General features: G+C 41.8%; 1 protein-coding gene across 1 annotated transcript; it reads right to left on the bottom strand.

The window, feature by feature from the left end:
• Positions 1-11,316: 11,316 nt before the first annotated feature.
• Positions 11,317-23,125, bottom strand: LOC131229154 (formin-like protein 6). The gene is made up of 4 exons (XM_058225036.1): positions 21,562-23,125; positions 20,894-21,090; positions 13,094-13,335; positions 11,317-12,467 (listed from the first exon to the last, which is right to left on the bottom strand). The coding sequence occupies exons 1-4, from the start codon at positions 22,977-22,979 to the stop codon at positions 11,667-11,669; spliced, it is 2,658 nt and encodes an 885-aa protein (XP_058081019.1). The 5' UTR covers positions 22,980-23,125; the 3' UTR covers positions 11,317-11,666.
• Between the last annotated feature and the right edge of the window lie 561 nt (positions 23,126-23,686).

Here is a 23,686-nt window from a genome sequence, read left to right as displayed (position 1 = left end):
CCGAAATTCTCAACTTTGCATAAGAGTGGACGACTCAATTCACTTAAGTTCCAACTCATTCCTTTAGGGTATTTACATTTCTCATGCACTCGTCCTTCGGCTCAAGATGACCGGTTCTGGACAGTACCCGGGTCCGATTCCCGCGATGGACGTCAAGCCCCATGAGACGGACATTATTCTATAGTTTTGGAACTAGTGGCCCGCCAACGAGTGGTGTAGAGCTTGTTTGGAGATTCGGGACAGTTCTGGTGGCCCTCTGGCCATGAAACTAATAAGATAGGTGCTTCATGGCCCGATGAAGGGCCACGCAAAATTTGGGGACGATCGGATCTAGAGTTTGGTCGCACGGGCCCGATTTGCGATCAACGGTCACCGTTCCACGATCGGGTCCCGGAGTTTGTGGACGGTTGTAGAAAAATTCATTAGACCTCCCCTGAAAATGTAGAAGAGATCCGACAGCTGGATAGCCTTGTATCTCAGCTTCATTTGCGAGCGCCAGATTTCGGTCCTAGCATAAGTGAGGTGCATTTAGTCAGTGTCACATCCCACTTCTGGGTGTCCACTGGGTCCGTAGTCCGCGATGGTCCACAAGCCCAGTGAGCTCTATGGTTCCTTAAATTTTTAGATTTTTCTGACCTTCCCGCGTCGCGGTACAGCCCGCATAGGCTGTCGCTAAGTGTGAACGGCCATCTGACTTGGAAGCCCGCACCAAGTTCTATTAGGACCCGTCTGGCTTAATCAATTGGGTAAATCTTAGTCTAATTTATTTGTGATACCTCACTACGAGTAGCTTAAACAAACGGTCTTGTGGCAAATCCTACGTGGACGCCCCATGACACTGTTCTGGTTGGGCGGGACGTTACACTACACCTGATGTTCAAGTGATCGGGCGGATTCATTGGCTTCCTACGACTGATTAATCGGACTGATGCAGTTCTTTACTGGTACTACCCCTGTATACACTAACATTGAGTACTAATGGTTAATAAGTAATATTATAAGTTAATAAAAAAAATTTTAAGGAATTTTTGAAAATCCAAAACAGTGAAAATCCAGGATGTTACATTCATAGTCATTTCCATGCACTTCACGGTCAATTCCCTTCACTTCACGGCCATTTCCATACATTTCATGGTCAATTCGCTTCACTTCATGGTCATTTCCATGCATTTCACGATCAATTCTGGCGATTCTGTTTAGATTCACGGTCATTTCCATGCACTTCACGGTCAATTCCCTTCACTTCACGGCCATTTCCACGCATTTCACGTTCAATGCGCTTTACTTCATGGTCATTTCCATGCATTTCATGGTCATTTCCAGCTATTCCGTTTAGATTCATGGTCATTTCCATGCACTTCACGGTCATTTCCCTTCACTTCACGGTCGAAATCCAAAACAGTGAAAATCCAGGATGTTACATTCATAGTCATTTCCATGCACTTCACGGTTAATTCCCTTCACTTCACGGCCATTTCCATACATTTCATGGTCAATTCGCTTCACTTCATGGTCATTTCCATGCATTTCACGATCAATTCTGGCGATTCTGTTTAGATTCACGGTCATTTCCATGCACTTCACGGTCAATTCCCTTCACTTCACGGCCATTTCCACGCATTTCACGTTCAATGCGCTTTACTTCATGGTCATTTTCATGCATTTCATGGTCATTTCCAGCGATTCCGTTTAGATTCATGGTCATTTCCATGCACTTCACGGTCATTTCCCTTCACTTCACGGTCATTTCCACGCATTTCGAGGTCAATTCGCTTCACTTCACGGTCATTTCCATGCATTTCACGGTCAATTCCGATGATTCCGTTTAGATTCACGGTTATTTCCATGCACTTCACGGTCAATTCCCTTCACTTCACAGCCATTTCCATGCATTTCACAGTCATTTCACTTCACATCACGGTTGTTTCCATGCATTTCACAGTCATTTTCAGCGATTCCGTTTAGATTCACGGTCATTTCGATGCACTTTACGGTCAATTCCCTTCACTTCACGGTCCTTTACACGCATTTCGCGGTCAATTCGCTTCACTTCACGGTCATTTTCATGCATTTCACGGTCAATTCCGGCGATTCCGTTTAGATTCACGGTCATTTCGATGCACTTCATGGTCAATTCCCTTCACTTCACGGTCATTTCCATGCATTTCGCGATCATTTCTCACTTCACAGTCATTTCCATGTATTTCACGGTCATTTCTGGTGATTTTGTTTAGATTCACGGTCATTTCCATGCACTTCACGATCAATTCCCTTCACTTCACAGTCATTTCCATGCATTTCACAGTCAATTTGCTTCACTTCACGGTCATTTCCATGCATTTCACGGTCATTTTCGGCGATTCCGTTTAGATTCACGGTCATTTCCTTGCACTTCACGGTCAATTCCCTTCACTTCACGGTCATTTCCATGCATTTCGCGGTCAATTCGCTTCACTTCACGGTCATCTCCCTGCATTTCACGGTCAATTCCGGCGATTCCGTTTAGATTTACGGTTATTTCCATGCACTTCACGGTCAATTCCCTTCACTTCACGGTCATTTCCACGCATTTCACGGTCATTTTTGGCGATTCCGTTTAGATTCACGGTCATTTCCATGCACTTCACGGTCAATTCCCTTCACTTCACTTTCATTTCCATGCATTTCACGGTCAATTCGCTTCACTTCACGGTCATCTCCATGCATTTCACGGTCATTTTCGGCAATTCCGTTTAGATTCACGGTCATTTCCATGCAGTTCATGGTCAATTCCCTTCACTTCACGGTCATTTTTATGCATTTCACGGTTAATTTGCTTCACTTCATGGTCATTTCCATGCATTTCACGGTCAATTCCGGCCGCTTCACGGTCGATTCCCTTCACTTTACGGTCATTTCCACTCATTTCATGGACAATTTCCTTCACTTCACAGTCATTTTCACTCATTTCACGAACAATTTCCTTCACTTCATGCCACAGTTAATTCCACTTATTTCACGGACAATTCGCTTCATTTCATGGTCATTTTCATGCATCGAATGATAAAGACGGTGTTGTGTTGTTTATAGAAGGAGGGAGTGCCCCCTCCCTCGCCGGTGGTTGATATTGGGCCCGATTGGGCTGCATGCAAGTGGTGTCAATGTGAGTTCGTGCCAAGATCCAAATTGCAATTTCACACTTCCTGTGGTTTGAGGACAACTTCCATATTGTGAATACCAAGAAACATCATTAGAACTGATACTTTCTGCATTATGAAATTGAATGTCTATAGTTGAGTAAACTTATGCATCCAAATAGTGTCAGCCACCGGAACCAATGGGATTGCCGAACCTGAGCTTATCTATGACATAGCTATCCTTCAGGAGTTCGGGTAACGCTTCACGGTCATTCCCATGCATGGAAATGACCGTGAAGTGAAGCGAATTAACCGTGAAATGCATGGAAATGACCGTGAAGTGAAGGGAATTGACCGTGAAGTGCATGGAAATGACCGTGAATCCAAACAGAATTGTCAGAAATGACCATGAAATGCATGGAAATGACCGTGAAGTGAAGCAAATTGACTGTGAAATGCATGGAAATGACCATGAAGTGAAGGGAATTGACTATGAAGTGCATGGAAATGATCGTGAATCCAAACGGAATTGTCAAAAATGACCGTAAAATGCATGGAAATGACCGTGAAGTGAAGCGAATTGACCGTGCAGTGCATGGAAATGATCGTGAATCTAAACAAAGTCGTCGGAATTGACCGCGAAATGCATGGAAATGACCGTGAATCTAAACGGAATCGCTGGAAATGACTGTGAAATGCATGGAAATGACCGTGAAGTGAAGCGAATTGACCGTGAAATGCATGGAAATGACCGTAAAGTGAAGGGAATTGACCGTGAAATGCATGGAAATGACCGTGAATCTAAACGAAATCGCCGGAATTGACCGGGAAATGCATGGAAATGACCGTGAAGTGAAGCAAATTGACTGTGAAATGCGTGGAAATGAAGGGAATTGACCGTGAAATGCATGGAAATGACCGTGATCAAAACGGAATCGTCGGAATTGACCGGGAAATGCATGGAAATGACCGTGAAGTGAAGCGAATTTGTAAGTGCTATAGTTTATATCCCTGTTTGTTGTCAAATTTGTGGTGCCAAAATCACTGTTATGTTATATATAACCTGCTTAAGTGAAGCTCTCTCAAGGATCAACATACATGAACAAGCTAAGCTCACATCAAGCAAAGCTCTCAAGTACAAGACTCAGGATCCTGAATGAAAGAACTGATCACAAGACAAGATCTTGAATGCAAGAGCTGCTCACAAAACAAGACTCAAGTTGAGACTCAAGATGAACTCAAGACTCAAGTTGAAAGTCAAGCTGAAATCAAGACTCAAGCTGAAACTCAAGCCACTTTCATGATTGAGCTACTTCAAGGTTTAGTCTACATCAAGACTTCAAGGCTCATTCTTCATGGTCTCTTGTTTCAATGTCCATACTTCATGATTGAGGTTTGTTTGACCATAGGATGACCTTAGAAGTAGGTCATTTCGGATACATAAACCGAATGTTATTTTACATGTGATTGGTCTGTTCTTCGACTAGTCTTAGGTCTTCTTCGACTAGTCCTAGACTTGCTTCGACCAGTCTAAGAAAATCCTCGACCAGTCGTAAGTTTGTTACATATTCCGGATAAAATCTGTTAGCCTTCGACTAGTCCAGGAATCTGTTCGACCAGTCGTAGGAACAGTGTCGACTGATCTTCGACCAGTCGTAGAATCTACGACTCGAAGTCCAACGAACTAACCTACGACCAGCCGAAGGAAACCTACGACCAGCCGTAGGTGACCTACGACCAGTCAGTAGGAGGGCTACGACCATCGTAGAACGGTCTGCGCTTATCCCGCCTAATTTTTCAAATATTTATTATGGCTTCGACTAGTCGAAGAGCACTCTGGACCAGCCGAAGACCCGATCTTCTCACCTATAAATAGAGCACGAATCTCAAGAAATCATCGATTTAATTATAGTATTCAAGCCAATCTTCGTCGAACTTCGAGAGATAATTTTGTGCTCCATTTAAGCTAAGTGTGCTTATTTAATATCTTCTTTCCTTAGCTTTATTTTAATTGATTTTGTTTCGGTTATCCAATCCGATTTGAAAAGAGGAATTGTTATTCCCTTTCTTTGGAATCAAAATCAATTAAGGCAAGCCCTGTTTGGTTTAATTTAAAATCAATTAGATCTAGAACCATTGTAATCGAGTACTGGACATTGAACTTGGACATTCAATCATCTACTTTGATTTGGTTCTACCGGGCTGCTACAACGAAGAAGATATTCAGGTATTTTACATATTGTAAATTCCTTTCTATTATTTTGGTTTCTTTCAAGATTTGCCGAAAAAATCTTGTTATTTTGGTTATCTGAGGAAGCCAGGAAAACTCAGAAGTGGGGGTTTTTAATTGTGTAAGCCCACATACAAAGACACAATTGTAAGGGTTTTGGGTGAACCTGGGAAAACCTATTTTTAGTGAACGCTAATATCCCCTGTGTGAGGATATTAGGAGTGGAGTAGCTTTTTGTGTGGCTGTTGGATAACAGTTGGTGAACACACAGGCGAACCACTATAAATCCTTTGTGTTGTGGTTGTTTATTTTATTCTTTTAAATTTTTTTATTCTTTTTGTGGGATGTATGTATGGTGGTGAATGTTGTAATTATTTCAAGCTTTGTGAGAATGTTGTAATAGCTTAGAATTTACTTTCTGCTATTCCTTTATAAGCTTGTTTTTCAATTTCATTTGAAAGTTGTTCCAGCAAGGTTGCCCTGCCATTTTTATGGTGTATGGCTGTCCCTAGAACAATACATCTTTAATTACAAGTTATTTCAATTCAGTTCATATTTGTTTTTGTATTCCTCTTCGATTTGAGACTTGATACAAAGACCTTTCTAGAAATAAGGTTGTCCTACCATAAACTCTGTTTTTGGTGTAAGGTTGTCCTTAGAATAACGTTTGTATCAACCTCTCAAGATCTGAATTTTGAGGTTGTTTTTCTTTCCTGCATTATTATTTAATTTGGCTATCATTTTCTTTATTATTCCGCTGTTATAAGTTTTTATTTGGCATTGTCCTATTCACCCCCCCTCTAGGACATATAGCTTGGCCTTTTCAGAATTGACCGTGAAATGTGTGGAAATGATCGTGAAGTGAAGGGAATTAACTGTAAAATGCATGGAATTGACCGTGAAGTGTAGGGAATCGCCAGGATTGACCGTGAAATGCATGGAATTGATCGTGAAGTAAATGAAATGAATGAAATTGGCCGCGAACTGATTAAAATTGACTGCGAAGTGAATGAAATGAATTTTCGACCATCGACCTGATGGAATCTTGGAAAATAACCAGGTTGGTTGGCTAAAGTAACTTCTCCTACCCCAAAATCATATAGGGTACGTCAAATAACTAATTTTGGTTTAGAAGACATTCTTGTTAAATGAATAAAGAAAGAAATGAAAAAAAGAAAGAAAAGAAGTTTTATATGCTTATATATACATATTTATATAAATATGTGTTAGAGAAAATTGTAGGTAGAATAAAGTTCTCCATGTAAAAAAAATAAAAATTGTAAAGATTGTTGTTGCGGCAGTTTATCTATGGCTGCGGTTATAATCCGTAGCCATAGGGCCGCCAGGTGGGCGTGGCCCTGCCGGACAAGCTAGCAACTGGCAGGGGGGCTGCTAGTTCGGCGAGCCCACCCTGGACAGACCTTTATGGCTATGGATTATGATATCTATGGCTACGGTTATAATTCGTAACTATAAGTCTATCTGTATCATATGACATTTTCATTCTACTTTGAACGTCCACCGTTAGAACCTTCCCAGAGGTCACCGAAGTTTTGGATCATTAATAAATTTGTTTGTCCTCTTCATCCATGTCTTTATAACCTTATTAATAGGTTGGATGGAAAATAAATGTTAGGGTAGGCCTACAAAAGTTTCATAGGCGAAAATTATTTTTCTGCTGCTCTTTGTTGTGTGGTCCTGTTGATCTTTGGATATGATTTTTTTCAGTGTTGCTCCGAAATGGTCTCCAAATATGGATGAACGTTGTGGATATAATAAACACATGACTGTGGGCCCACGTAACGTTGATCTCTTTTGAACCGTTCGTACAACCCGGAGTTCGAGGAGCGTCAGCGCTCGTCTTCGAGCACCAGCCAATCCGCTTGAAGGTAAAAGCAGGGACATTTTCGACCTTTGGCAAGGCGTCCGTACAGCTGGGGCTTATTTTGGTAAGGTAAAATAGGGTGGGTTTCATCCGGTAAATGGGCTATAAATGGGTCGTACAGTAGTAAATTTCTCATTTTTTACCGGTTCACCATCATGGTATAACGCACATTTTGAACGGTTCAGATGCACCAGGCGAGTGCCACAGTTGTGACCAACCTAACGAGTGATCTGAACTAATTTTCAAGGCAGATAATCTCCAGGGTGTGACCCGTCTCTTGTGCGGCTCGGATGTCTGCATACGACGCTACGGCTGGAAGGAGGGGGAAGAACGGGGATGTATGTGAAAGTTTGTGACACGACTTCAACTCAGGAGCACGACTTGGCTGCGAGCGGAACCAGCGATGTGGCTGCGGTCCTGACCGTAGGGCCCACTTACATGTATGCATTCTATATCCACGCCGTTCATATTTTTTGCCAGCTTATTTTAGATCATAATCCAAAAATGAAAACAGAATTTTTTATTTTATTTTTTACGTGGACCTCATCACAAGAAACAATGATCGTTGAACGCCCATCATTAAAAACTTCTTATGATCCACTGGATGAAGGGAAAAATGTAAATATCAACTTTTTAGACCGTACAAAGTTTATAATGGTTAATACTCACGGTTTCTTTAGTGTGGTCCACCTCAAATTTTTATCTACTTCATTTTCGGATCATGTCTTAAAACAAAGTTGGAAAAATAGATAGATGGCAATGCATGCATCGATGAGGGCCTGGTTTGGGGTCGCATCTAAGTCGCGCTCCCTTACAGGAGCGAAAGCCCAGTGCGGCCTGGATTTTCAACACCCGGTCAAGGGTTCGAGTATCCAATACCACTAGCGTAGTAGCGTGAGTGTGTGAGGTGTGTGTGCGTGTAAAAAAAAAAAAAAAAAGCCCTGTGCGGCCACACAACGTAGTGCGATAGAAGGTGGGTGGGATCCTGACTGTGGGGCCCACTGTGATGTATGTCACTACATCTATGCTGTCCATCTATATTGAAAGCTCATTTTAGGGCATAAAAAAAAATTTTGAAGCAGATTCAAATATGAGGTGGACCATAATACAGAAACAGTGGTAATCAGCCATTAAAAACTTCTCGTGGGCCACAAAAGCTTTGGATCAAGCTGATATTTTTGTAGTCTCTTCATCCATATCTTTGTGACCTTATCAACATATTGGATGGAAAATAAACATTCCGGTGGCTCCCATGAAGTTTTTAATGATGGAGATTTAATCACTACTGTTTTCCGTGGTATGATCCACATAAGATTTGTATCTGCTTCATTTTTGAGATCATACGCCCTAAGATGAGCTTTCAAAACGGTTGGACGGTGTGGATTTAAAGTACATACATCACCGTGAGCCCCACTGTCAGGGGTCCCACCCACCTCGGTGGATCCAGGGTCTCACCTAATCCGCTCCGCCGTCCGTTTCACCAGCACACACTAGGACATGATTCCAAAGTGAGAGAGATACAAAACTAAAGTGGGCCACGTCACTAAAAACAGTAGTGTTTGAACGACCACCTTCACATAAGCTTTTGGTTCAAAATGATAATTGTATTTTCAAGTCGCCCTAACCTTACGAACGGATTAGATTGCATTTAACATCACAGTAGCCCGTGAAGGTTTCAATGGCAGGCGTTCAATATTCCCTTTATTCTGTGGCGTGGCCCACTTGAGTGTTGGATCTGCGTCATTTTTGAGTTCCTACTCTAACATGGCCCGAGAAAGCTGATGGATGGAGTAGATAACGCACGGACATCATGGTAACCCCACAGAGCTCCCTCTTACATAAAAGTCGCATCCATGGTATCAAGATCCAGTTGCTCTGCTCATCAGGTGGGCCACACACGTACATTGAATAACGACATCCATTATCCTTTTCCTCTCCATCCATCTTTTTAAACACCAGCTTTTCAGAACAACATTCACCACGGACCCGCTCCGACGAATGGTCCGGATCTCGCACACGTGCCAAGTTGGCATATCTAGAACCCCGGTGTTTGGTCGTGCAGATACACCGTCGAACCATTCCCCAACCAACCCGACTTTCTCATCATCTCCACATACGCGGCCCACCCGATGTCTGCATCGACTAAATTCATTAAAAGCCACAACGGGATTAACGGTCCGGATCTCTCACACATGTGTGAACTTTCCACGTGCGCGATCCACTTTTATCGCGAAAGCGATTCCATCTACTGCAGCTTCTGCCCCTTTTCTGAAGAAAGGAATTTTTTCTCTTTCCTGAATTCTTTTTACAAAGGTATGAATGTGGATTCCTATCTTCTTTCCCTTTCGTTTTTACCATCATATCTTCTTATAATCTCCTCTTTGGTAGCAGTAAAAAACAATATTACATTTTCACCCTTCGTTATTTTCTTTTTAACAGTAAAAATACCCCTGCACATGCTTAAACTTCAAAATAGGTAAATGATCATGATTCTAATTACCAAAATACCATTTATTCTCTTTTATCTTCTTATCTTTGTTCAGTAACAGTAAAAACAATATATTTCATTTTCACCCTTCTTTTAAGTAATACCCTGTAGATTCGTAACTTCAAAATAGGTAAATTATCATGAATTAATTACCAAATGGCCATTTTACCTTCTTGTCTTTGCTCAGTAATAGTAAAAAAGAAATCTCATTGAATTTCATTTTCACCCTTCTTTTGATTTTCTTTTTAATACTAGGAATAACCTTGTGTATGTGTAAAATTCAATATACATGATTTTTATGTACTAATTACGAAAATGCCATTTTGACACATCAGAAGTAAGAAAAGTCATTTGAATGCTGCGAACCTTTGTGGATCTTATTTCAAATAGTGAAATTGACTTAAATTCCTCTGAAATATCGGTTTCGTTTTCGTGCTTTTAATCTCATGAATTAAAGATCTAGTGGGCCCTGCGGTGATTGCCGCAGAAAACCAGAGCAGGTCGCCTCTTTCCGATGAAATGGACGGTTACAATGGATTGGCCATTGTCGGTGTTCGCCGCATGTGTGTGGGCTCACATGATGAGCAGAAGGCCTCCCACCAGGGCATGCTCATGGTGGGGCCTGGTTGATGACTGGCCTGGATCTTTAATTCGTGATTTTTGGGCTGGGGCAACACCATGGCCTAATGCAGATGTGCCATTGCTGCGTTCATATGTGAAGAGGATTTAAGGAGATCCTTCATATTGGTGTTTGTTTCGCCACCATGGGCTACCCCAATGGGGCCCACATGTGGAGGTGGTCTGATGATTTGGACCGTCCATGTTCTGGGTTCTATGAAAAATTTAAGCTGAAAAGATGATTCTGACTGTTGTCACGTGTCGATGAGTGCATAACATTGAAAAGAGAGTAATTTTATGTTTTTGATGGATCACATTTGTAAGAAAATTTTCAATGGCTAAAATTCAAGGCAAAGAAAATCTAAGGTTATGATTGTTGAATTGTGATTATTTGGACCTGATCTGATTTTTAACATTGAAAATGTGCCCAACGAGGGTGTAACATTGAAACGACTGCGATTCAACGCAAAGGAATCTAAGTCAGGATCACCGAAGCATGATTATTTGGACCATAGTTCATTTATGGTAGCACCAACAAGATGGACGGTTCTGATCATCGCACCATCAATGCATGTAGGCCCTATGGGGTGACACATGCTTGTGATCCCAAGTCATGAAATAGACAAAATAAACTCTTTCTTCTGTTTACTTAAACAACTTGGATGAAAGATTTGAAGACTGCTTTGTTTCTCCTTGAAATGAATAAGAAATACATCGAATTCCGTTGAAATATAAACGGTAAATATTCGTTGATAAATTACAAAAGTGGACCTCATCTAGACAAAATAAACTCTTTCTTCTGTTTACTAAAACAACATCGATGAAAGATTTGAAGACTGCTTTGATCCTCCTTGAAATGAATAAGAAATACATTGAATTCCATTGAAATATAAACAATAAATATTCGTTGATAAATTACGAAAGTAGACCTCATCTAGACAGAATAAACACTTTCTTCTGTTTACTTAAACAACATGGATGAAAGATTTGAAGACTGCTTTGATTTTCCTTGAAATGAATAAGAATACATCGAATTCCATTGATATATAGACGATAAATATTCTTTGATAAATTACAAAAGTAGACCTTATCTGACTATGTGTGACTGTAACTCTACATGACCCTTTTCAGCTTTCCAAATTTCCAATCTGCATTCCTTAGCCTTCCCACCTTCCTGATTCTGTGTTATTTCCTTCCTTATGGGACCCTCCATCGCCTCCAAAAGACACAAATACCCTCAGGTTGTACATAAAAATGTGTTGAAACCGTCGGGGTATTGATGGGGTTTTAAAGAAATTCATGGTGTATTATTTTTCTTCTCATGTGATTCTATGAAGACAAAGAACTGTCATCATCCGAAGCTCCTTCTTTCCTGTTATTGAATCTATTGAAAACTGGTAATGAAGCATTCGCTGATATCCGGAATGATCTAGCGGACCCCACCACTACCCTATCCTGCATTGTCCCGACTTCCTTGCAGACCTGATCCAACACCAATAGGAAATCACGTACGACCATGAAGATCCTAAAAGGATGAGCTTCTTCCTTTGCTGTGTCCCCGTGAAAATATTCAGTAACCTCTTTTACCATTGCCAATGCCGTCTTCTCCTCAGCCTTAACTCGAAGAATCTCATCTTCAGCTTCTCTAAGAAAGATCTTCATTGCCTCGAAGAACTTCACGCCTTTCGTGCACGACTTCTCTAATTGTAACACCAGCTTGATTTTCTCGAGCTCCCTTTCAAGCTTCGTCACGTAGCTGCTCAAGACGTCTGAGTCCATCCCTGCTGCTTTTTTCACATTGCTAAGCTCGTTGCTCAGCCCAGCCACGACCCTCAAGCCTTGCTTCTTGAATTCTTCCTCCTTTGATTTGGGGTGCAGTTTCTTGAGAAAATCTTCAGGTGGATGGTCCGAACCTGAACCTTCGGATCGAATGATTTCTTGTACCACGAAATGGAGGAGTGTTGTCTTCCCATCTGTCCCTTTAACATCTACCAGTTTTAGGAGCGTGTCGAGCTTGAATGCTTTTGCTTCTCCACGGTTAGTGCCCACGTTCATTCTGTTGCCTGTTCGGAGAACGGCTTCAAGAAGCTTGAAGAATAGTCGACTGTTTTTCAGCTCTTCACATGCTGCCTGCAAAATTTCATAGACACTAAGCATCAGTTCATTGATTGGTTTTGATTTTTTCATGTTCTTAAGAGTCCGGGGGTTTGATTTTTGGGGAATATGGATACTTGGTCATGGTGTTGTGGAAATGTCTAAGCTATTTCTTGCATCTTAGCCATTATACAATTCTCAGACTGAATTATAGGCGTTTGAATTCGCGCTAGCATTCCATACAGGCAGGCCGGCTTTTCATTGATCTAGATGATCAATCCCAACCATCCATTGGTGGACATTTTTTATGCTGCACATGGGCCTTCTGCTATATCTTCTTTTTAACTGTGCATTTGCTGGCCCATTACCAGATGGCTAGGATTGTTGATTAGGGACTCCAACTTATGACTGGGCCAACCAGACAAACATGTAGACCAGTGAAAGTTGGGTCCCGCCCATAACGAGTGCTGTCGCCTGAATGATGAATGAAAATGCTTGTAATTTCTGCTGAACATTGTATATTTCCTCAACAGGTTGAACTTGCAAATATGGTGAAAGAAATAGGACCCGAATTTTGTAAAGGAATAGGCTGTACATAGTTTACTCCTTTGGATGAAAAATGAATCAACTGCAAAGGAACTAGAAGGTTTCACCATTACTACCTCTAGAGTTTCGAAAGTCTTCCTTAGATATTTAACTTCCGCATCGAAATTTGCTCTGTATAGCATTGCATCGACTCTTTTAAAGGCAAAAGGTATATCCAACACTGCCTTGAGAAAGCGTTCTGCAGAGCCTAGCTTTGATAAATCACCGCTGTAGTCTCTCAATTTCAATTCTTCCTCTTTGGTCGGAGCCATCTTTACCAAAGTCTCCAAAAGCTCAGGACCTAAACCCTCTTGATTACCTGTCACAGCAGACTGTATTTAATGCAATGTGGTGAGGAAAAAACAGGCAGGGCACTGGTTACAGAATAATTTGCAAAAACTGATAGCTGTAGCATTTAAGATATTTTATTTTGGGAAGTGATATCTACTGCAAGGTGTTCTGTAACGGTAGGCCACCACCGTTACCTTTACGATATGGGGCATAACGGCCCCGTAACGGCCCTTATGGTCTTCTTCTTTTTATTATTGCAAAAAACCTCGAAAAACCTTTATCTGACCTGTAATGTTGATTAAAAAGTATGAAAACTTGTATTTGCCCCTTAATAGACCATTACGGGGCTGTTATGACCTTTTTTAGGGGATGTAACATGCCATTAATAGCAAATATGGGTCATTTTTTCCATAATGGCTGTTACGGCCGTTACGACCCCATAATGCGTAACGGTTGCCACCGTTACCTTTACATAATGGCCTTTATTGTCCCGTAACGGCCTTTACGGCACACCATGATCTACTACCACTCCGGTTGATAGTTACATCCTTATCTTTTTACTTTTAGTGTAAGAAAAGGTAAGAAAGAAGTCTTCAAACTTACAAAATTGAGAGAGGAAGAGTAGGGACAAAGATCACATTAGATGCATTAAGAGTGATAACCAGAGGGTACTAGTCAAGGACGATGGGATCAATGAAACATGGAGAAGCTATTTTCAGAATTTGTTAAATGACAACCACTTTGAAAGCATAGGATAGGAGGAACCATAAACTCGATCTAGATAGGTGCTTGGGCTCCATTTAATGCGTGTAGGCTCGTTTGGGGAATGACAAACTCTATGATGTCAAGCTGAAGCTATTTTCCTACTTAGACAATTGATGAAGAAATATAGGGTAAGGAGGAAGAATCTCCACATGGTATTTATTGACTTGAAGAAAGCTCATAGTAAGGTCCCTAGAGAGTTTATCTGGTGGGTGTTTGGAGAGAGGAGTTTCTAGAGGATGTATTTACATGATTAATGATATGTCAAGGGAGCAGTAACAAATGTGAGGACCACTAGTCGAGAGACAAGTTTGTTCCAATTACTATAAGCTTGCATAAGGGGTTGATATTGAGCTCATACCTTTTCCTCTTAGTTATGGATGAGTTAATGAGACATTTAGAGGAAGAGATCCCATGGTGTATGTTGTTTATAGATGACATAGTTTTGATTAACAAGACGAGGGAGGGTGTAAACACAAAGCTAGATTTATAGGGATTAGGGAGGTGCTTTAAAATCTAATGGATTTAAAATTAGTTTAAAATTGAGTATATGAAGTGTAATTTTAGTAAAAAATAGGAGTGGGAACGAGGAATTATAAAAGATTGCTGACCAAGAAATTTCCCAAAAATGGCCTTTCAGGAAAAAAAAAAAAAAGGTTTTCCAAAATGATCACCTTTGATATCTTGGGTCAATAATTCATGGGAGTGGGTTGAGAAGGATATCGCCCATACAATTCAAGCGGAGTGGAAGAAATGGAGATGTGCCTTTAGAGTTTTATGTGAACGTCATGTACCACTCAAACTGAAAGAGAAATTTTATGGATGGCTAGAAGCATGGTTTTGAATATATGTATCGTATCAGTTGATACAAGTGTATCGTATATGTATCAACTCGATATGATATGCGATATGGGGCTGTATTGGCTGTATCCAAAAAGGTTGTGCTGTATCCAGCCATATCGGCCGATACAACCCATATTGGCACCAATATTCTGTACCCGTATCGGTCTGATTGATATGGGTATAAAAAGCAAAAAAAATGGGGCCTTTTTTCCCCCATTTTCGATCTCTCTCCCTCATTTCTCCTCCTTTGCCTCAAATCATTGAAGTATATCAAAGTAGAGGGATTTTTGGCGCCATTTACATCTATTTGGAGTATCAAAACATCGATTTTCTTCTGATTTGAAGGATTGAAAGGGGTTGGGGTTGGTTTTGAAACAATCAAAAAAAAAAGGTAAAACAAAACTTTTCTTTTCTTTTTAGTCGATCCTTATTCAAATCCATATAAAAGTTTATTATATGCCTAGATCTACCAAAACCTATTGGATTTGGAGATCATTTTGATTTTTTTTTTTTTACCACTTTTGATATCTTAGGTCAATAATTCATGGGAGTGGATTGAGAAGGATGTTGCCCATAGAATTCAAGTGGAGTGGAAGAAATGGAGATGTGCCTTTAGAGTTTTATGTGAACGTTGTGTACCACTCAAATTGAAAGAGAAATTTTATAGGATGGCTAGAGGCTAGAAGACCAGCCATGCTTTATGTGACAAAATGTTGGGCAATTAAGGAACAACGTATCCATAGGATGAGTGTATCTGAAATGAGGATGTTGATATGGATGAGTGGCAAGACAAGGATAGTATTAGAAATGAATGCAATTGGGGGAATTTAGTAGTGGCACCAATAGGTAACAAGATGAGGGGAAGTAGACTTAAATTGTTTGGTCATGTGCAATGGAGACCAAAAATTGTACCAGTTAGAAAGAGTGAGTCTTAAAAGCTCGAAAAGGGCAAGGGGAAGGCTTAAAAGGACATGGGTGGAGGAAGTAACTAGTAAGAAAAGACTTGGATGACCTATGGTCTAACTGAAGTCATGGCCATGATAGAGTGGAATGCCAGAGAAGGATTCATGCAGCAACCCAATTAGTTGGGAGTTGGGATGAGACTTAGATGATGATTATGCATAACCGTATTAAATATACTTAGTAGTTTGTATTGGATGAACCCACATGATTCTCTACCCCTAGCTTATCACATGTTGGTGGAACTAGTGCTGCGCATTCCCATTCTTGCACTTTATCTAAACTATTTTAACTACATAGTCATTGTTTTTCCATTCTTTATCCTTTTTCCTGAGGTTTGAGAGTTTCCCGTAGACTTTCTCAACACCAGACGGTCCAAGACCAAACGCTAGAGGAGTTCATTTCCTGTGTGTTGGATGGTCCATGAGAAGAAGAAGAGAAGATGCCTAAGAAGTTAATACCAGATGAAGTTGAGCTGCCAAAGAAAAACAACTTATCTTTCAAAAGGTTTATGACAAGACTAGAGTCTATTTATATTTGGAGGTTGAAATGTAGTTGCAATTGCAAGTACCTATTAGTCAAAGCAGCACCCCCCCTCCCCATTTGCTAGGCATTCATGCATTATGACATGCCACTTCCCTGCGCTCTCTCTCTCTCTCTCTCTCTCTCTCTCAAACAAAAAAATAAAATAAAATCTGCACCCGCTCTTGCTTTTGCTTCCTGGGCATTCACGCTTCCTGACATTTTCAGAATAGAGGCTTCCTCGCCCTCACACCCAAATCGTTGCTCAACCTTTGGCAACTAAGGTTGAAAGTTTCAGTTTCTAAGTGAGCTTGAGTCCAAGAACAGCTCAGGCTGCATTTCCTCATCTACCCTTTCTCACACCATCTGAGTTTAACTTCTGAATCCTGAACAAAGCAACAAAGCTTGTTCTGAAGCAGATATGTCCATCATAGATGAACTTCTAAAACTGTACATGAATGAAGAATCCGACACACGTTTCTCTGGCCCCCCACCACCTTTCAGTGGGAACATTTTAATCTGGTTTACTTCATTCAATCTTACCTTCTATGTTTGCCCAACAATCTGCTGATCTGGGACTTGTTCTTGACTATCAACTGTTCCTTTCTATCCAAACCTTCCATTAACCTGTATATTGTATCTTCTTATAATAACTGCCTCTTTATTTGTTTTCTTAGCTCCTACCATTCACTCATAAATAGTATCCTTCAACCCTGATAAAGCCTAGAATTTTCTAGAAATGATCTCTTAAGCTGATTCCAAATCTTCTCACAAAAGAGCACATGAAGAAGTTACTATTTGATGTTTCTGTTGAGCCTAGGAAGGAAGGATGAGTTGGAAGGATGTGTTTCTATTTTGCATGGTCCAATTATTGATATCGGAAGTTTCTAAAATAAATTAGTAGGTAGCTAGTATAATTCCATATCCACGATTCTTGCATTGTACTGGAGGGGGGAATCCCCTAGATGGGTAGAAGTATAAAGAGTGAGTTAGATTAAAAATGGTTTGTTTATGTATGAAGTAAAATTCGGATTTAATTGATATCAGCAGATCAAATGAGTTCTTCATTCATTCATTGAATATTAACCACTACAAGTGAAGGAGATGCACAATTTAAATAATGGAGGTCCAATATTTCAAAAGGAGTGTAAAAGGAAGCTCTATGTACTAAGGCAGTGCATGGCAGTTAGCAGTTACAAGAGAAGGTTTGGTTACTCTGCCCATGGCTGGAGAATCAGAAGTAGCATTTTCATCTCTCAGGATAACAAGTAGGTAGCTCTGACTCCTGTATAATCTCATTAGCTGTGAATCATCTCTTCCAATGGGCCTCGTGAGAACCAGAAGCCCCAAGATATAGAGATTTGAGAGTCCTCTTACAAGATAAGATTTCTAGAGAGTATTTCCTGAACAGCTTAATTCCTACAAGAATTACAAACAGCTCGGCTCTGTTATGGTCCCCATGGTCTATAGGACATGTGGATGCCACTTCGATCTCCCTTTGTGCATTCCAGGCAACTGAACCAATACCAAACACTCTTGGTTATTGAGAGAACACCCGTCAATGTTTTGATTTCTACCAATTGCATGGTGGTAGCTGCCACAGCTTCCTATTCTAGACTTCCTGCTAGATGTGTTAATAGTTTCATGTCATTTTCTCAATATCTCCGAATTAGAAGCCCCAATAAAATCTTTAGCTGTGAGACCCCAAGGCATCAGGTATGATTTAACTGTTTCAGACAGCTGCTCCCAAGAACGAGAGACCCCATCGAATATGCTATTGTTGTGCTCTTTCCATATGCCCCACATAATGTCCATGGTAACATGCCCCAAAGAATTCTTCCTTTGCAGCAAAATGGTCCAGCTGACTATGGCAGGCAGGACCCAAGCAATCTGGAATATGTGAAATAAGCGAGCACATCTCATCCATACATCTGCAATGAAGAAAAGTATGGCCCATAGACTCTTCTTCCTTCTGACAGATATAACACATATTGGGTATAGTCCACTTCTTTTTCTTTAAGTTATCGAATGGTGAGGATTTTGTTTACCACCCAACAGAGTCTCGTGGGGACAATGTTCCCCAAGTAATAGAAATCATAGAGTAACCAAGAGAAACGAAGAAATCTCTAGCTGAAAAATGACCCATCGATGAGGGATTCCCAATCCTCTCAACGGGTTCATCAACCAAAGAAAGGATTCCTTCAGGATGCCCAACAACTCAACAAACATAAGAATCTCCTCATACAACAGTTCCACCTTAAGAGGACATTCCAAACCACTCAACAAGCATGAGAATCTCCTCGTCCAACAGTTCCGCCTTAGAGGGATGTTCTAAAACACTCTATCTCCCACCTGCTCATAGCAATCATTAATAAGAATGTCGCTGCAAGGATCTGACAGAGCCTTGGAAAGTTGTGGCAAACGGTAATTCCCCGAGTCCTCCCAAAATCTGATACGATTCCAAAATCTGATACGATTCCCAGTCCTTAAGTCCTAACATCTGATATCATTCCCAGTCCCAACTTTAAATATAATCCCTTCAGCAAATACTTCACCGGCCCTGGAATTCCAAGGCGCGCAGGGTTCATCCCCTCTGATCCTCCCCATAATTGCTAACAATAACCTTCCTCCAAGAGCTTCCTGCTAACAGCTGAAACACCAACACCATTTGATCAAAGAGGCTAGATTTTATCCCTTATCCAACCAATGCCAAGACCCATGAACTTCGGTTTGAACCTCCTCTCAATCCATCAGGTGATGTTTGTGGCTGCTATTCTTACCTTCCCACAAAAAATCACACAGCAGTTTTCTCAATCTTCTTTGCTACTACGTTCGGGTTTCAGACACTGATAGATAATTTGTTGGGAGGTTTGCCAGTGATGCCTTTATCAGGGTAATCCGACACCAAAAGATTAAAGACCTTTTCCAGGCAGACAGCCTTTTTCCAACCTTTCTCTAACCAGATCCCACATAGAGCACGTGGGTTTTCCCCCGAGGGAAGACCTAGATACACATACACCATAGGAAGAGATATTTGCATGCAACTGATGGCCCTGGCCATAACTTTGACCTCAGAACTGGCAGTTATGCCTACAGTAGCAATTCTAGACAAATTAACTTGGCGGCTAGGAATGGTCTCAAAACACTGAAGATTTCCTGTAATAAAGAAAGCTTAACTTTATCGGGATCACAGAATAATTACGTATCATTGGCACACTGCAAGCATGAAATAGCTATAGAGTGAACCCCAATCTCGAAAGCACATCTAGAAGGCCCCTCTCCTCATCCAAGCACAAAAAACCAGTCAGCGAGATTTTGAGGATCGATCTCCTCTCATCTACTGCCTCCTGAGATACGAGAACACATGGCATGCCTTACCTACATCGACCCAAGCCCTCAGGGTTACAGAGGTAGACTTTGCCTGAAGTTTCATCTTCATGTGGGAGGATCCCACAACCTCTGCGCAGATTGGCGCTGCGGATGAGCTAAACTCATACTTCAAATGAGTGTCATATCTTTCTCCGATACTTCCAATATTGTTTGGAAAATACCATTTCCAATTCTCCATGCTTCTCTAATTTCCTATCTAGCAATCACAGGTATGAGATGGCATGCCAAGTGAAAACTAAAAGGTGGTTCAGGCAGCTGGATGCCAATCCACATTCAGTTTCCAAGGCTTGGCAGTTAACAACTGCTATTCCCAATGCTATTGCGCGGATCATCTCAAAATCCTATCCGTGGAGAGTTGTGGACAATATGGAGGAGGCTTTGGAACTGAGTGACAGATATTCAAATGTCCTTCTCTCACATTTTGAGAGAGGCTAATGATGTTGCAGATGATCTAGCTAGTTCGAGATAGTTGGTAGGAGATCATGAAACTCAAGCCACCTGATGATACTGCATTCCCTTGAATGTAGTGGGCTAGTGGATAGCTTCTGTACAAATTTTCATCATATAAAAATAAAAATAAAATCTTAAGCTGAATGGTGTTGATGAAAAACTTCCTTTTGCTTATCTTGTAATGTTACCCATTGGGGCTATTTTGTATCTTTGGGTTCTAAACAGAGCTGCAGATCATAGTTTATGTTACTTCCACACACCCACAACTTCATGGTAGTAATTCAACGACTAGATATATATCATCATCAGAAGCCACAACTATATAAACATAAAACCAAAAGCATTATCTATTGCATATGGTGGACAGGAATGACCATCCACATTTCAAAACCTTCATGTGGATAAGGTGATTCTCTTTCTATTAATTGGATTTTTCAACATGGTCCATCCATGACTGGGCCTACTCGAGGAACAGTCTGGATCGCCACTTGGTGAGGTGCAGGAGGCTAGCGGCAATGGGAGAGCAACAGACAGTAGGCGGTGCTAGAAAATTCTTGACAAAAGCAATGTCCCATGGTTTTCTATGGTACATGGACAATAAGATGCAATCATGGAACTCGTGTTACTGCTCAAGTAGGAAAGAAAATCGAAATACTCACCATCGAGAAGTGCTTCACACACCTCCTCCCGGGTTACATTCAGTGCCCTTAGAAGTATAGCTATGTTCTGTGACTTCTTCGGATCCAATACTCTGTTTCCTTGTTCGACAGGTAGGAGAACTGGTCTTCTAGTTGCTTCTTTCTGAACAGGAATTGCAGAATTGCAGAACAGGGTCTCGATCATGTCTTCATTCAATCTGCAAACGAATTGCAAGGTGTTCAAAATATTTGATTGTGGGACTTTGGGACTACGGAAGTTATCAGTAACCATGGCCTGATCCAACCCGACTTGGCATCAAGACAAGTTGGGGTCGACTCAGAAGACTCAGTCACATCAACCCAAAGACTCGACTTGGTATATAAAAATATTATTTGATATTATATGTATGGTTCATGCATTGATGTGAATGTAAGAAAAATGGGGATAAATCCAATTAAATACTACGTGACATGACTGGATAATGCAAAAAATGCTACCATCCCTTCAAAAACAATTCCAGAATAAATGCTATCGGTTAAACAGAGTTTTCATGGTGACTGAATCTAAAATTTGACTTTTGTTGCTTTCTTGTTTTGACTCAGTGAGTTTAGATTCATTTAAAAAGAAAGAAAGAAACTCAGTGAGTTTAGATCTATGACTTATCAAATTAGGAGTGGGATGTTCTTACTGGAAAGAGCTTGATTTCAGTTGATCCCACACCGTCGCCCGATCTGAACTCGCGCGTACTTTATCCCAATGCAATGGCTTCAACCTGGGTTTTCCATTGTCCATGTTGTCAACCACTTCGTGGGGCTCGGATGAACTGCTGCCACCGCGATTAACCTCTACAACTGATGGTGGTGCTTTGGCCCGAGGAGCAGCCGTCGGGGCAGGCATCACATATTGGGGTTTGGACAATGGTCGAACTGGCATTGGTGGGACCCGTGCTTCTGGAATTTGGGTTTTCCCCAAAATTGGCGGGGGTGGAGGCGGCGGCGGTGGCGGTGGAGGCGGGCCGGAACTTCCTTCTGCCTTTGTGGGTGGATTTTTCATCCAAGGGGGAAGCTGCAAGTTTGGTGGTGGTGAAGGTGGTGATGCAAATTTTGCCTTCCGTTTTGGAGGAGATGGTGTTTTGGGCTGAGCGCATTGTAGTTGAGATTGCTGACTACATGATGGCATCGGAGGTGGGGGAGGCGGTGGCGGTGGCGCTGATGTTGTAATGGTCTTTTTAATATCACTAGAGCAATTTGAGAGACGGGTTTTTGGAGAAGCTCGATGAGATTGAGTAGAATTAGAGGTATAAACAACTCTGGTAGCTGCAGGAGCAGCTGTAGGTGGTAAGATCTGTCGTGAAACTGATGAGCCAGAACTTTCGCTGGTCTCAGCAATCGATCCTTGGGGAGAGTAGAACAAGGTATCCTCATCGGATGACATCGCTGGTGGCGAAACCCGTTTTGGTGGCCCGGTTAGTGGCGGCAATGGCTGGAGTTCCGGGCTTGGCCGGTGCAGCTCTGATCTCTGGACCGAGTTCAGCCTGTGGTATGGTGATCTGTTTGGCTCAGCAGCACCAGCACTTTGGTTGTAAGGGTCCATTGTCCCAAGGTACAGGCCGTCAGCGGTAGCTGACCCATCTGGTGGGACCCGTTGGGCGTCATTGCCGACAAGCTTATCAGATTCCGCCGTCGGATGCCTTACCCGGTGGCAGTACAAGAAGACTGCCAATGCTGATAGCATACCCAATGCGGCGATCGAGACGGAGACCACAATTGTGATCCTTTTGATTGGGTGGGCTGGTGGGGCTGCAGACTGGGATGGGCTGGTGAGATTGGTGGTGGCGGCGGGCGATCGCGGCTGATCCAAGATGGGCACAGGCGGGCCCTGGGGGAAGAACGGCCAGTCGCTTTCTGGGCTTGCTGGGGGAGGGGGAGGCTCGACCGGCGAAGGCGGCGGGATGTTTTCGATTGGAAACAATGGCTCGTGCAGAATTCGACGGCCATCATCCGTCGTGGCTGCCGAATTTCGAATGCCAGCTACACATGTCAGCATCTGGTTGATGATGGAGGAGAGGGCCAGTGCCTGAAGGAAATGATTGAGAGTGGGCTGCATTGCTTGTTCTGATTTTTGCTAAATTCCGTTGGTATTTTGATGTGTTGAAGTTAACAGTTACACTGGTTTGCAGGAATTGATGGAGGAAAGCTTCTGCTGGCCGCAAGATCTGGATGCTTGGATGACGTCATCAAGAGCTGGAATTCTTGATCCGGCCGTTGCTGGATGGTAGGCCACCTGAGAATGATGCGTGGCAATAGGAATCTCCCTTTTTTTTTTTCGGCCTTTGCTTTGGTAATTGAAATCCACACCCTCCCTTTTTGATAGTGCACCCCTTTTGGTACTTTTGGTAATAGAATCAGTACATAGATGCAGCATGCTGGTGTACAGAAAGAAGAAAGATGGAGTGTGACTATCAATTTTGGTGGGTGTGAATAGTGGCTGCTTTTATTCCTTTTGGTTTTGATTATGGTTAGAACGGTGCCTGTGGATTGGTGCCATGTGTGTCCAAGATGGATGCTGATTGGGACGATGATGTGCACAGGACAGGTGGACGGATCGGATGGTCCTAGTTGATGGATCAGATTCGGGCCTTTGCTTATTTTCATGTGTTGATTTGTAGGTCACGATCTAACGGTTGAGATCATCTGATCATTATGGATTTTAAGCTGCGTAGCCTTTGATTTAGAGCCCACCGGATGAACGGTTCAGATCCTGTCCATATCTAACATTTTGGACCAATAAGAACGGCTTTTCCACGTCATCAC

Source organism: Magnolia sinica, chromosome 16 (genome assembly GCF_029962835.1).
Source record: "Magnolia sinica isolate HGM2019 chromosome 16, MsV1, whole genome shotgun sequence".
NCBI classification, from domain to species: domain Eukaryota; kingdom Viridiplantae; phylum Streptophyta; class Magnoliopsida; order Magnoliales; family Magnoliaceae; genus Magnolia; species Magnolia sinica.
This window is presented reverse-complemented; position numbering and strand designations above follow the sequence as displayed.